Raw genomic sequence first — 15,449 nt, 5'->3', positions numbered from 1 at the left:
TTCAACAAAGAGATAGAAAATATAAAAAACATATCAAATAGAAGTCACAGAGCTCTGGAATACAATAGCTGAACTGAAAAATACAATATAGAGGTTCAAATCATACTAAATGAAACAGGTGAAAGGATCAGCAAACTTGAACACAGGGTAGTGGAACTCACTTAATCAGAGCAGCAAAAAGGAAAAAAAAGAAAGAAAGAATGAAGAAGAAAGAAGATAGCTTAAGGGACTTATGGGACACCAAGTGGACCAACATTTGCATTAAGATAAGTCCCAGAAGAAGAAGAGGGAGAGAAACTTATTTGAAGAAATAATAGCTGAAAACTTTCCTCATTTGGGGAAGGAAACAGACATCCAGATCCAGGAATCCAGGAATTTCAAAAAAGAGGAACCCAAAGAGACCCACACCAAGATATGTTATAATTAAAATGTCAAAAGTTAAAGACAACCAAAAGTTGTTTATTTGAGACTTTTCTTGTTTCTCGAGGTAGGTATTTATTGCTGTGAACTTCCTCTTAGAATTGCTTTTTCTGCTCCTATAAATTTTGATACGTGATCTTTCCATTTTCATTTGTCTCAAGGTCTCTTTTGATTTCTCCTTTGACTCAGTTGTTCAGTATGTCATTTAAGCTCCATATATTTATGAACATTGCAATTTTCTTTTTGTAATTAATTTTTACTTTTATATTATTGTTGCCAGGAAAGATGCTTGATATGATTTCAATCTTCTTAAATTTATTAAGACTTATTTTGTGGTCTAACATGTAATCTATTCTGGAGAATAGTTCATGTGCGTTTGGGAAGAATGTATTCTCCTGCTTTTAGATGAAATGTTCTGTATATGTCTGTTAAGTTCATTTGATTCAACTTGTTTAAGACAACTGTTGCCTTATTAATTTTCTTTGTGTATTGATGAAAGGGGGACATTAAGATTACTATTAAGGGGATGAAAGTGGTGCATTACATTACTATTATTTTGTTGCTATTCACTTCTCCCTTTAGGTCTGTTAATATTGCTTTACATATTTGGGTGTTCCTATGTTGCCTGCATAAATATTTATAAATATTATATACTCTCACTGGATTGACTCCTTTATCATTATGTAATGACTTTCTTTGTCTCTTATTACAGTCAATGTCTTCAAGTCTCTTTTGTCTGATATAAGTACAGATACCACAGCTTTCTTCTGGTTTTCATTTGCGTGGAATATCTTTTTCCGTCCTTTCACTTTTAGTGTGTGTGTGTGTGTGTGTGTGTGTGTGTGTGTGTGTGTCCTTTTATCTGAAATGTGTCTCTTGTAAGCAACACATAGATGGGTCTTATTATTATTATTTTTTAATCCATTCAGCCACTCTGTATCTTCTGATTGGGGAATTTAGCAGATTTGTTTTTAAAGTAATTATTGATAGGTATTTAGTTATTTTCACTTAATTGTTTTCTGGCTGTTTTGTGATTCCTCTGTTTCTTTCTTCTCTTGCTCTCTTCCTTTGTGATTGGATGATTTTCAGTAGATCTTAGATTCCTTTGTATTTATCTATCATATATCTACTATAGGTTTTTTTGCTTTGTGGTTACTTTGAGACATATATAAAATAACATATTTATGACAGTGTTTAAAGTTGATAATAACTTACATTTAATCACATTCTGAAGCTCTACATTTCTATTCATCCTCCAATGTTTTGTTTCGAGTGTTACAATTTACATCTTTTTTTCTGTGTAGCCATTAAATAATTATTGTAGTAATACTTATTTTCACTACTTTTGTCTTTTATACTAGATTTGTAAGTGTTTAATCTACCACATTTACAACATTAGGTTATTCTGAATTTTACTATATATTTGTCTTGTACATATATTTGCCTATATATTTGCCTTTACCAGTGAGACTTACACTTTCATATGTTTTCCTGTTAGTAATTATTGCCCTTTCATTTCAGCTTAAAGAAGTCCCTTTGACAATTCTTGTAAGTCAGGTCAAGTGGTGATGAACTCTAATTTTTGCTTATATGGAAAACTCTTTATCTCTGCTTCAAATGTGAATGACAGCTTTGCTGGGTAGAGCATTCTTGATTAGCAGTTGTTTTTTTCTTTTTGTACTTTTGTACTTTATACAGTGGGCCATTTGCTGGGAAGTTTCTGCTGAAAAATCTGCTGATAGTCATATAGAGGTTCCCTTATACATGGCAAGTTGTTTTTCGCTTGCTTTTAAGATTATATGTGCATATTATATTTTATATATATACTGGAATATTATTCAGTCATAAATAAAGGAAATTTTCCACAGTGAGAACATGGTTGGATCTTGAGGACATTATGCTAAATGACATACATCAGAAAAAGACAAATACTGTATGATCTCATTTATACATGGAACTAAAATAAATAAATAAATAAACCCTGAACTCATAGATACAAAGAAGAGATTGGTGATTGCCAGAGGCAGGGCCTGGAGTAGGAGAAATTGATGAAAGGGCTCAAAAGATACAAACTTCCAGTTGAAAAATAAATAAACCACAGGGTATAATATACAACATGGTGTCTAAAGTTAGTGACACTTTATTGTATATTTGAAATTTGCTAAGAGAATAAATCTCTAAAATTATCACCATAAGAAAAAATTTTATGGCTACTCTGGTGATGAATGTTAACTAGACTTACTGTGGAAATCATTTTGCAATGTATGCAAATATTGAATCATCACATTGTGCACATGAAACTAATGTAATGTTATATATCAATTATACCTCAATAAAAACAAAAACAAATAAACAACTAAACAAAAATATTGTAAATTTGGAATAGTATTAGAGGTTTAAGCTATTTGACCTGATTTTGCAACTCGAGCTGTTCTTGTTTTAAAAAGTGGGGCATTTGACCACTAACCATTTCTAAATGTTGAATTGTTCTTATTACTTCTGCTGACCTGAGCTCAATAAATTCTTTAAAGTAAAATAAAGACATCAATCCAGAAAGAACTTTCTCAAGTTATATTTATTCCTAATGTTTGACCTACTTTCTACCATAAAACAGGTTTTTCTGCCAAAGATTCCCAGCTGGAGCTGGACTACTGGAGACAACATCATCTGCTTTGCTGAGTTAAAGCTTGGATTTATCGCCCAAGGCTGTTTGGTGCCAGGCTTGTGCACCTTTCTCACATCTCTATTTGTTGAGGAAAACAAAAAGGTAACCTTGTAAATTGATGTTGAATCTTGGCTCTCTCCGCATGTTCTCACATATTAGGATCATAAATAGATATAAAAATTGAGGAAAGCAAGAACACCCCAAGAAATAAGATTTGACTTCTATTTGACCTGGGAAGGGATTGAGAGATCCAGATTGAATTCCCAGATACTGCATTGATCTTGAAAAAGTGTTTTATCTTATTCTTGCCTAACAATATTTATCTGCAAAATAAAAATCATAACTCTGCTTCCTGTGTGCTCTGCAATGTCATGAATGTAAATGTATTCATAACCGTAGAAGCACTTTGAGTTATTGAAAGTAGAAATATAATTAAAGGTTACATTATTACTGGAGAAGTCATAAATTTAAATATAAATTAAATTTTAAAAATAATTGACATAATAAATAATTATATTCATCAAACAAAAATAATAATACAAATAATAATTAAAATCTAGTTTTCCAGGTTATTTTTGGGACATTCCATGTAGTAAAAATAGTGACTACATACTGAGTGTCTACTATGTTTTACACTTTAAATACATTGTTTGTCTTCAGTAATATTTCAAGGTAGTATCCCAGTAATGGATCAGTGAAGCTAATTTGGTTGTATAATTCTCCTGAGATAGAATTGTCTGATCCATGCTCTTACCACTATGCCCTGTGACTCTGGTAGTTGGGTATCTACTCACAGTCTCTCACATCAGGGTCTGTCATATGTTTGTCTGAGACAAAATAAGCAGCTAAAAGGGACTATTGGGATGAATTAATATAACACAAAGTATGGTCTTTGAAATGCCATTCCCATGAAATGCTCAACTGGGCCTGGTATCCTATTGTTCAAAACCCCTCCAAGATTTTGACCTTTCTCTCTGTTTAATTATGTATCCACATTTGCCTTTTCTTACACTCAATTTCCCTCTTGGTCTCTCATCACACTTTATTCCTTTTGTTCAAAGAATTTTTACATCTTTTCCAATTTCTTTTCTGGTGCTGTTAAGGAAAAGCAAAGGAGGTGAATGATGCTCTGGCCAGCAAAATGCTAACTGAAACACAGGGAGTTCTTCTGTGAATATGAGGAGATATCATACACAGAGAAACAGAAATGACCATGAGGCAGTAGGAAATGAGCCTTGATGCTCCTACGATGAACATGCTTTAACCTTCACTTCGTGGCACTGTATGGGCTAGGGAATGACTTGTAAGGAAATTGTCTTTGTGTTGTATGCTTAGAAAGTGGAAGACAACTGCAATGTCTGTTGTATGCTTGTGATTTTCATCTCCACGGCTGGAGAAAAAAGGAATAAGAACTCTATATGAAGACCTCACCTCTTTCATGGAAATATAGAAGGTAGAAATGTAAAACCTGCCCTATTATATTTTTCCTCCTCCTTTATCTAAAGTTGTAACCTCCTCACTGAGGATGGTCACCTGTCAATATTCACCACAAGATGGTTTTGGAATACAGGAATTGAGAGAGATTTGTGGTCACGATTTTTTATTTTATTTTATTTTTTTGAAGTGATGTCTGGAACTCACTTTCAGAAATCCTAAATTGGGCAGTCAGGGCAAGATTTTTTAATGTACTCTGCCCTGATACTTTAGATTCTTTAATAAACTATTAACTTAGGTTTAATAATTAAGACTGAAGTGTCTTATGTCCCATTTTTCTCAGATTAGGCACTTAACTTTCTCTGTCAGTTCCTGCATCTACAAATGAGAGTTATTAATCTCATAACCTGGTATTTCCAAGTATTGAGTTAGTATTTGTAAAACTTCTGAGTACTGAGATTAAAAGGCCGTGGATCCGGGTGGCCAGATGGCTCAGTTAGTTAGAGCGCGAGCTCTGAACAACAGGGTTGCCGGTTCGATTCCCACATGGGCCAGTGAGCTGCGCCCTCCACAACTAGATTGAAGACAATGAGCTGCCGCTGAGCTTCCAGAGGGGCAGGTGGATGGCTCAGTTTGTTAGAGTGAGGGCTCTCAACAAGGTTACCAGTTCAATTCCCACATGGGATCTGGACTTGGAGCTGAGCTGCGCCCTCCACAACTAGATTGAAGTCCAATGACTTGGAACTGATTGGCCCTGGAGACACTGTTCCCCAATAAAAAATTTAGAAAAAAAAAGGCTTTGGATCAATACCATATGATTCTTTTTTACTATATAGATTAAACGGTGAGAAACTGTAGTCTAAAGAGCATTTCTGTTATTTCTAGGCACAGAGCATTTCCTTACAAGTTTAAACTTAGATTAGATACAATCCAACTGATTTACTTGAGCTCCCTCATTCTATTATCCAAATCTAAAATTCATCTTGTCTTCCTGCTTCTCTTTTTCATCTTTTAAAAACTAAATCAGGAAGTCTTCTCCATCTCTATGGTTATCATTTTTTTACCGTCTTTTCAAAGCTGGAACATTTATATTAGAAGCACTAAGCCTATTTCTTTAGCAATAGGAACTTAAATAATGATATGAACTGCCCAATGAGGTGAGCAAAATGAGTGGTATGAACTGCCCAATAAGGTGAGCCATCCTTAATGGAGGAATTTAAGAGAGTGGGAAAAGGCTGGAAATTCAGCTGAATTTTGGGAAGTGGTAAAGGGTGCCTAAAATGGTGGTCCTTTTTAGTAGGGCTGAAATGTTTGTTTGTGTGCTCATTTTTGGTTTGTTTTTCTTAAACCACAAGGTGGCCATCTGAGGAATATTTCTGAACTGGCTTTAACTCTCCATGGCCACAATGTTTCAGAGTTTATAGAAATTCCAGACTTTCACCTGAGATTCTGGTCTTTAAGGGGTCCATCCTGCCATGTCAGAGCAGTGTGATATATGGTTACAGGAATACCTCAGAGATAGTGCAGGTTTGGTTACAGACCATCATAACAAGTAAGTGACTGAATGAAATGAGTATAATAGTAATCTTTTTGCTTTGCCTTCAATTTGTGAAAAAACACAACATCTGTGAAGTGCAATAAAGTGAAGCCCGGTGAAATGAGGTATGCCTGTAGTTAGTTAGTAGAAAACTAATATGTTTAACCAGCCAATCTTGAACAGCCATATCTAGGGGAGACAACTTAGATTCTGTATTATCCTTCCCATCTTATTGTTACTGACTCAAAAAACAGTCCACTTTGCTGAAATTATTGGGAGAGGAATTCTAATTTCCAACAAGGAGTCTTGGATGTTATCTGGGAAGAAACTAAGTCGTGATCCTTCCACTTTATGCTGAGTTCTCTAGTGGAAATAGTTGAGATGTATATTAGAGTTTTAGTTCTTTCTTAGACATTTCTACAGTTAACCACTAGGACAAATCTTTTTTCTATGGCCTAACTGCAGTGGGTACCGGTTTGCTGCTTAGCAGAATATACAACTTGAATTATAACATCCCATATTCCATGTCAAGTGCCTCATGTGACATGATTGTATATTCCAGGTTTGTCTTAAACAGCCCTGGCAGAAACATTTTTTAAGTAGCCTGAAGAACAAACTCCTGACTCAACGTCTCTCTGATGATTTTGCTGGAATGACTTTTCCTGAAGTTTCCCGGTGAGTTAAAAGAAATACTTTCCTCATTTTTCATGCAATGACATTCTTTCAACAATGTTAATAGATGGCTCACTGTAGGCCCGGCTTCATGACAAGCACTGAAGATGTAAGAATATAGGATATAAGAATATAAGATATAAAAGTGAATAAGTCTGTGTCTCTGCAACCTAGGAGTTGTGGGACAATTTCATCTCTGTCCCAGTTGGCACACTGGCTATGAGTTACTTCAGGATAGATTCATTTACAAGTGAAAAGTACATAGTTGGGAGGCCCTTCCACTGTGTAGAGCACAGTGTTATTCCTATTACTGGGAACTAGCATCCTGCTGCCATCTCTTTCCTCACAACTTCTTGTCTTCTTTCCCAGGCTCTGCTTTGTGAAGATGCACCTCATGCTGATAGCCATCAAACACAAATCTGTGCCTTCCAGTTACTGGTACCAAAGAGGCTTTGAATCTCTTCTCGTTTTTTTGTTTGTTTCTTTTTTCTGTTTGTTTGTTTTTGTTTTTTTAGAAGAATCTTTATGATTAAGACTTTTCCAAAAATACAGCCATAATTAAGCTTTTTGCCATTTGTTGAGCCCCAGCCTATTGGGCACCCAAGCTGCTGTGGTGCATTTAGTAATATCTCTAATAATTGGCGTTAGAATGGTTACCCTAGTGTATGGACAGGCTCTTTACCTTTGTTCCTATGACCCTGCCCCAATTCTCTCTCATGAGCCGGGAGAGAAGAAATGGCCACCTTCTCTGATCTGTTCCTCTTAATATATTACCAGATCTTGCAAGGCTTGACCATGAAACTATACTATAAAGTAGAACTATTTGTGATAAAAATGTTTTCACAAACTCTAGTCTTAGAAACAAATCTGCAAAATATGGCAAGATGGGAATTAGACTGGCCTATTAGGTAAAGTCTGCTATTGAAAGGGTAAATAAAGGAAACAGGTAACATAATCAGACCACCAGTATTTCCTGAGAACCCATATTGGGTAATATGAGAAGTAAGAGAAGTAATAAAAAATAAAATCTAGGATTAATAGAAAGAGAATCAGCTACAATGATATAGAGAGAGCAGATGCTGAAAAATAAGAAAAAGTGGGGGCTTAAATATATCAGGAACAAGAAAGATGTTGGCTTATGTGTGGTTTTTAGCTTAAGACTAACTTGAATTAAATTGGAATCAACACACTAGATTCTGATCCTGATTATGATTTGCTAACCATGTGGCCTTGGAAAAGTGTCCAATCATCTGTAAAATGAGGAACTCATGTTAATTAATACCTGAGACCTCTTCTAGCTCTAAAATTGACATTACCAGGAACCCTGGAATTATAAGGAACAGTCAAAGTTCAATAAATTTGAGTGATAGCAGATGGACTACAAAGAAATGATTTTATATACAATGTTGGAAAGAACAACAGATCTGTGCAAGTGGAGAGAATGCAGAAGGAATCCAGCCAAAAGAAATCTGTTGGGTACTATGCAAATCAAGTCATTAAGGAGAGAATAACAAATAGTACTGTCTGGCTGGCTAAAGTCTATTTAACGATCCTGCCATGCTCAAGAAAATCTCAAAATCTAAACCTATGCACAAATGGCCCTTCTACTGGAAAACAGGTCATGGTGAAAAGGATGAGTCTGAGAATCTTACACCAGAAAGTTTGGGTTACAGGCTGGCTCAAAACTTCTTCAAGTTATAACATCTTTGGCATTCAACAACCTAGACTGTGCATCAGAATTATTTGCAGTTTTAAACACATGTCTATTCCAAAACCCATTTCTGAACTTTACAGAATCAAAATCTCCAAAATCTCTGAGAATTTTTGAAGTCCCCATAATATAGTCACTTTATTCACTGGTATTTGGAAACTACTGGACCAAGTGCTTTTAAGCTCCTTTCCAACTCTGACATCCTACATTTCTATAAACAATATTAGGATGACTATCAGGACATCATAGACCAGAAACATGGATATTTATTAAGCAGCTAATTTCCACATATATTCCAGAGGTCTTGATGCTGTTCACTATCTAGCACACATCTACACACAATGACAGAGGAACCTGCTCTAACATAGACTTAACTTTGGGTTCCCACCAAAAGTCAGGTGAATCAAAGGAATTAAATCCTGATTTGGCAAAGACATTGATAATAACAATCTCTGACATGATTGCTAGTTCATGACCAACAATGCTATAGGCACTTTACTTATATTAACTCTTGAATTCTCACAATAATGCTGTGAGATGTGCACAATTATTCATCCCATTTTACAGAGGAGAGAGGTAAGGCCCAGAAAGGCTGAGTAATTTCCCCAAGCTCACACCACTCCCAAGTGGAAGTCCCGAGCCAGAACCGAACTCAATCTTTCTCCAGGGGCTGCGCTTCTGATCACCAACCTATACTATCCCCACTACAGCCGTAGGTAAGTGGAAGAAAAATAGGGCATCTCAATGGCTGGGCTTTAGGCGAGTATATTGAAAAACTGGGAAAAACCTCTTTTCTCAGTTTTATTTTCACTTTTAATTGATACACTTGAATATACTCTAAGACTTGTGAAAGCCCTGGGGAATTATCACGATTTGTCTTAGGGAATACTTTGTCGCCTGCTAAGAAATAAAGCTGGATCTGACCCAGTCAGATCATGTTCTGAGTTTGTTCCAGTAGCGGACGTTCTCTAGTAAAGCAACTGGCCATGACTCATGAAGAGGGGATTAAGCAATCATGCCAGTTTGGAAAAGTCTTCAAAAGAAGTTCACCGCTTTTTCAAATGCAACCAGAGATATTGTCATGATAGTATCTTCATAACTAAATATTTAACAAGAGTTCAGAAGACCATTCCTTAAAAAAAAAAAAAGAAAAAAAAGAAAAGAAAAAGAAGAGAGAGAGAGAGAGATGAAGATGCAAACACATATATGCTTGCTAGCTAGTGAACACTAACCAATGATGTTTAAGGCTGGCGACACAAATCCACTTTCTTTCTCTTTCAAAGTTAAAGCAATCATTCCACTCATCAATATCGGTCAGTAAATACTCAGAAAATGCCATCCAATGTTTTAAGTAATAATCTACCTGAATACTGCTTTCTACTCTTGGCACTGGGCTGAAGAGCTTTTGTTGTACAAGCCCTTTTATTTTTATAAGGCCCAAACACTTGCAAGTTACTTTGGAGTACCCTAAAAACAGGGTAAGACTTGACCGCTTTCCAATGTGAATATAATAGGAATGTGCTTTGAAGGAGGAAAAGAGTACTTTGACCATGCACAAATGAGGTGCAGGGAGTTATAGAGTTATAAGACTTCATCATAGGAGGTCTGGAGAAAAAAAAACAGGAAATAAAAACAGGAGATCTTGACAAACATAGGGAGAAATGTAAAAACTTAAGTAGTCAAGATGGAGTATTGCATCAAGGAGTATCATGGATGAAATTTGTAAGAAAGCATTTTCAAACACACAAACCATAAGAAAATCGAAAATCAAAATGTTCATGTAATATAGAAATAGAAACAATTCATGCGGTCCCTTCTCTCAAAAATTCTGCAATCAGGAGACAAAATTGAATTCAAAAGAAATATGCAAGTTCAAAAATTGCATAGGAGCTAAAAGGAACTTTTGAACCCAGCTGGCTAATAGATGTAATTAAATTTTAGAGGTCAAGTAGCCTAAGGATGAATACCACTAGTATGACCATAATACTAACAACCGTGTGGCCCTGGCATAGATGGCATTGGTTAGCCTAATGATAGCCTAAGTTGGTTTGGCCATCTCAGATTCAGAACACAGTCCAGGGAAGAGCTTTCCCTTAGCTCAGCTGTGTGTGCAGCTCATCAATTGTGTTGTGACCTGGCTCCCCTCAGCATATTTAACCGCATATTTAAAACAGAGTATTAAATATAGTCAAATTCACATTTTCTACCTTGTTTACCAGTAAAAGGGGATTGAGTCCTATTAACTCTGCAATTTAGAAAATCCATGGGTAATGACAGAATGAAACACAAAATATTGGCACAGATATTGGAGGGAAAATTTACTGTGTTTTTATTTTTTTCTTTCTAGTGGTCTGGTACTAAATCCACCTGCACAAGTTAAGCTGCATAAGAACACATTAGGGTTCTTTATTGCTGAATCTGCAAAGGAAGTCAGAAGGTAATTTTTTTTTATTACTTTATGGGGAGAAAGTCCTAAAGCACATACAACTTAATGGCAGGCAGACTGAGTCAGCGCCATGCTTCCTTAGTGTTAAGCCTCACATAAGTCATTCTTGATTTGCTTTCATTGTCCAGAGCCTTCTTTTACTGTGCCACCTGTCACTGTGATGTGTATACTCCTGAGCTAATTGGAAAATGTAGCTGCAAAAGCAAGAACCATCGACACTTCACAGGTAACTAACTGCACTCTATAGCTGGCTGTCTTGAGCCCAGTTTCTGGGGGCGTGGCCAAGGAAAAAGCAGAGGTTCCATCTTTTAAAAGAATGCCCATTTGAACTTGGCCAAGAAGGGGCAGACATTTCCCCACTGGTCATACAAGACCTGAACATCAGTCTTTTAGAGCTGAAAGAAACCTTACTAGTTATCTAGTTCAACTCGTTCACAGGCCAGGCAGTGAGTTCCAAATGAAATTCTCTAAGGAGCAGGTCTGTGGAGCTTCTCATGCTGTCATTCTACATATAAAACTAAAGTCTCTGCCTTAACCCTGTTTCATTTTCTCTGAATCTTTCAATTTCACCTTTAGAATCTAAGACAGTTTGGGACATAGAAAAAAAATGTATTCCTATGTAATTTCCTGAAATACTTTAGTCTGCAAAGTATTGTTAATTAATTGGGCTTCAATACCCTATTTTGGATTTAAAAATTAAACATTGACTCTTTTTGTATTCTATAATAATATGAATCTTTCTTGAGGCAAAGATGAGGCTGACTAAATAGGAGAAACATCCCACTAAAGAAGGTGTGAATAAAAAAGAAAAAATACATTGAAAGTAGAATCTCACTTACAAATCTTTATACTATATGAAAAAATTAGCATGCTGTCTGTAGTAGACATATTTGTGTAAACACTACAAATCAAACTTTTACAAATAAATTATAAACATGCATATGCTTGCACTGTCAGTCATTTTGCAAAACAAATACGTTTTATAAAAATGAGTAATATGCCCTTTATTCAGCTGACTTTTAAGTGTGCTTTTACTATAAATATATTAAAGCAGGAAGTTGCTCTAGTATAAGGTTGTAAAAATTTTGTTTAAAGAGAAAGGCTCTGCCTTCATATTTGTAGATATGCCAAATTTTACTCCTATGTCATGTATTTTATAGTATGTGGGGAGTAAATTAGTAAGACTTCCAATTTACAATCTAATGTTTGAGCTTTGCTGTAGTTATCTTGTTCGTCAGAATTTTTTATTCTTCGCATAATGGAATCATTTCTTCTTCCTGCTCCATACGGATCCTCAATCACCACTCCTACCAAGCCTGTCCCACTGCTTTCAGGAGGACTATTAATCTGGTACTGAGATTCTTAAATAGCCCGCAGTGAGTCAGCTGTTCGTGGCTTCAATTTGCCAGACGATGGCAGCAGAGTACCATGAAATGGGCACCAGTATGGCGCCTAGAGAGTGGACTTGAGTGTGAATTGGAATCTGCTTAGCTCTAGCCAAAATGTGCCAAAGAGGACATCACTGTAGAGCAGACTGCTTGTCCTAATATATTTAAAAGTCATGATAATGTCTGGAAATTCTCCCAGAGAATTCACTTTCAAACAGGACTTAGGAACTTACCAATGGATGACAAAATATATACTTTACTACCTTTGGATTAGTACAAATTTCAGAGCCAGGTGAAGTGTATCCCCAATCTATCTCTTCAATAATTATCACTTTATTGAGCTAATTAAGTTTCCTGGGTCCCACCAGTTTCTTCTTTCTGTTATACTGCATGACAATTCAAAAACTTGAATTCTGACCACAGTTGTACCACTCATTAGCTGTGGTTAAGGGAAGACATACTACCTTTTGGGGCCTCAGTGCCATCATTTTGAAACTGGGAAGTCCTCATCACCTCTATGGCCCTTTTCCATTCTGATATTCTATGATTTATAATCCCTCTACCGTTGATTACCTTAATTTTTTAAAACTAGAACCACACCAGAGGTCCCCCACATAAATTTATAATGTAATGTTTTAGAGAGGCAGCATGGTGCAGTGGTTGAGATCATAGATTCTGCACTGGTCATGTATTAGCTGTGTGACTTAGCACAAATTATTTAAGGTCTCCTTGTGCTTCAGATTTCTGACATTTTCATTATGTAAAATGTCGACAATTATGTTAGGTATCTCAAGGATTAAGTGAGAATACTTAAAGAGAATACACATTGACTATATTAATATAAAAAGCATTAAGACTAGTGCCTGGCAAATGGTATGTACTACATATATGTTCATCATTATATTACCCAAAAAGAATCTTTTCTCATCAATGAAATACAGATGAAATAAGAATTGGAGTTCTAGTAGAAATAAGAAAAGTTCTAGTAGAGTATACTTATTTTAACCTATTGCTTAATTTTACATATATATTTTGTGTGTGTGGGAAGGGGGGTAAGAGAATGGAGACTAGTAGGGCTAGCCTTCAGAACAGGAGGAGTAATTGTCTTTCTGTTTTTCTGAGTAATGTAAGTTAGATAAGTTATTGGGCAGGAACTTTCCTAGTTCCAACTATAGAATTCACTGCCTGCTATTCTAATGCCTAATGTTTTAGAGTAGTTGTTCTCAACCAGGGCAAGGAGGTAGACATAAGGATCTTTGTATGTGATGGAGTGGAGGGAGTGGGCAATGTGAAAATGATCTTTAGGAAAGTCGTGGCCAAATATTCCTCATCCCCACCCCCTGAGGACTGTTTAAGAGTCCTCATTAAAATGCTATTTTTGTGTGTGAGTGTGTGATGGAGTCACACCTGAAAGTGAGGGGAATTATGAAAATTAAATTAGAGAGTGTGAAAGGAGTTAGGGACAGGAAGAAATGATAAGAAATGGTTTGAACAGGTGATCCAAACTTGAATTTACCTTACTTCACAGTTTTCTTTAGGTTTGGACATGGGTCACTTTTTTCATAAATATCCAAGACCAATTGACCGCTTTAAGAAAGGAGTCACCCCAGCCAATGTTCCCTAGGGAGAAGAATTCCAAACTGAGAAGATAAAGATATGACCACCCTAATGACTCCACCAGCTCCTCTCCCTAGCTTGGCTTACCTAAGCAGCTCTGAATTCCAGTTCAAGCTCTTCTCCTATACCAATGGCCTTACATAGGAAATACAGATGAAATAAGAATTGGAGATTCTTATTTAGAATTACATAGGAGAGAGAGAAGGTGTCAGGACCACATGACCACTGAATTCCAATAAAAATGAAAGCAATTTGGTATTATAATAAGTCCACAAAGAACATACAGAAATATCTTATATTCCTATATTGATTACAGTTGCCATTGTTCTTCTAATCCTACAGTTGACAATGAGGCTCCGTATTCTTCGGTCCTTGGTATCCATCTCCACCTCAACTGTGGCCCTCTTTATATTTCATCCCAATGATTACAATAGTTTCCTAGCTGGTTTCCCTGGATCTAGCGTCTTTTCATGTCAATTCATGCCATTCTTCATGGCTATAATAATTTTCTTGAAATAAAGTTCTGATCATGAATGGATGGGAAAATAAATAAATAAATAAATAAATTAATTAATTAATTAAATACTATCCCCACACTTGCAAGATTAAGGTATTGCGGGATTTACTGTCCTGCTGCTTATTCAGCTCCTAAGAGTAGTGGTTCTTATCCAGAATACATGATATTACTTTTTAGGTATATCACAATGATTGGTAGGTATAAAATGTAGCTATAAAATGTTGTAAACAATTGCAAAAATTAGAGCAGATTCAGAATCATCCAAATAACATAGACATTATTTTCACTCATTTCGGCTATGATAAGATTTTTGAGGGAGATAGAAAGGAGTAGAATTATTGCTATCCATATGGAAATAATATATGAGGCATGTCTTAACATGTGGTCTTATCATGTATGCTAGCAAAGAAAAATATTTGCATGTAGCTTTTGCTTGCTTGAAAAAGAAAGATAATTAAAAAGTTGGCCACGTATAAGACTTCCATTTTTTTCAATCATTCATTGGTCTTAGATGCCGTGTCTTTTTTGATGTCTAATGCTTTATCCAGAAACCTTCTTCAGAATATCCATAGAGAAGTCATAGTAAGCCATAGCAAGACATTATCAGTCTAGCTAGATTGTTAGACAAAATTCCATGTTTTTCTTGCCTAAAATAGGAAAAAATAATTACTTGCACACTGTCAGCTATAGCCAAAATATAAATAAATAAAATGATCAAACTGCCTTAGAATGAAATCAAAGAAACTTCAGTTGCTTATCTACTGCCCCAAGAGAGATGACTTTGCCTTCCTATTTTTATTTTATTTTTCGCTTTGCTCCCAAATGTTTGAAGCAGCATAGAAATTGGGGGCAAAGGCAACAATAGATTGTTACATGTTCTTAACTACCTAACCTGGTAGAGAGAACACCTTTACACTTTGTTTGAAGGTCATTGAGATTGTAGAAGTTAGAGTTGGAAGGACCAAAAGAGATCATGTGGGTCAGTTTACCTTTCACCGTCAGGCGGCCAACACAAAGCCAGAGACTTCACCAGTCCTCATAG

The 15,449-nt window shown here is 35.9% G+C and overlaps 1 protein-coding gene across 1 annotated transcript in view; it reads left to right on the top strand.

Moving 5' to 3' along the window:
• The window catches only part of KCNU1 (potassium calcium-activated channel subfamily U member 1), a 120,574-nt gene that overhangs the window by 39,037 nt on the left and 66,088 nt on the right, over positions 1-15,449 (top strand). Inside the window, exons 14-18 of the mRNA XM_033104019.1 lie at positions 3,035-3,187; positions 6,619-6,731; positions 7,098-7,166; positions 10,787-10,876; positions 11,014-11,111. Of these exons, the coding sequence (XP_032959910.1) occupies positions 3,035-3,187; positions 6,619-6,731; positions 7,098-7,166; positions 10,787-10,876; positions 11,014-11,111 (523 nt within the window). The remainder of the gene's footprint in view (positions 1-3,034; positions 3,188-6,618; positions 6,732-7,097; positions 7,167-10,786; positions 10,877-11,013; positions 11,112-15,449) is intronic.

The sequence above is a fragment of the Rhinolophus ferrumequinum genome, chromosome 4, assembly GCF_004115265.2.
Source record: "Rhinolophus ferrumequinum isolate MPI-CBG mRhiFer1 chromosome 4, mRhiFer1_v1.p, whole genome shotgun sequence".
Taxonomy (NCBI): Eukaryota; Metazoa; Chordata; class Mammalia; order Chiroptera; family Rhinolophidae; genus Rhinolophus; species Rhinolophus ferrumequinum.
This window is presented reverse-complemented; position numbering and strand designations above follow the sequence as displayed.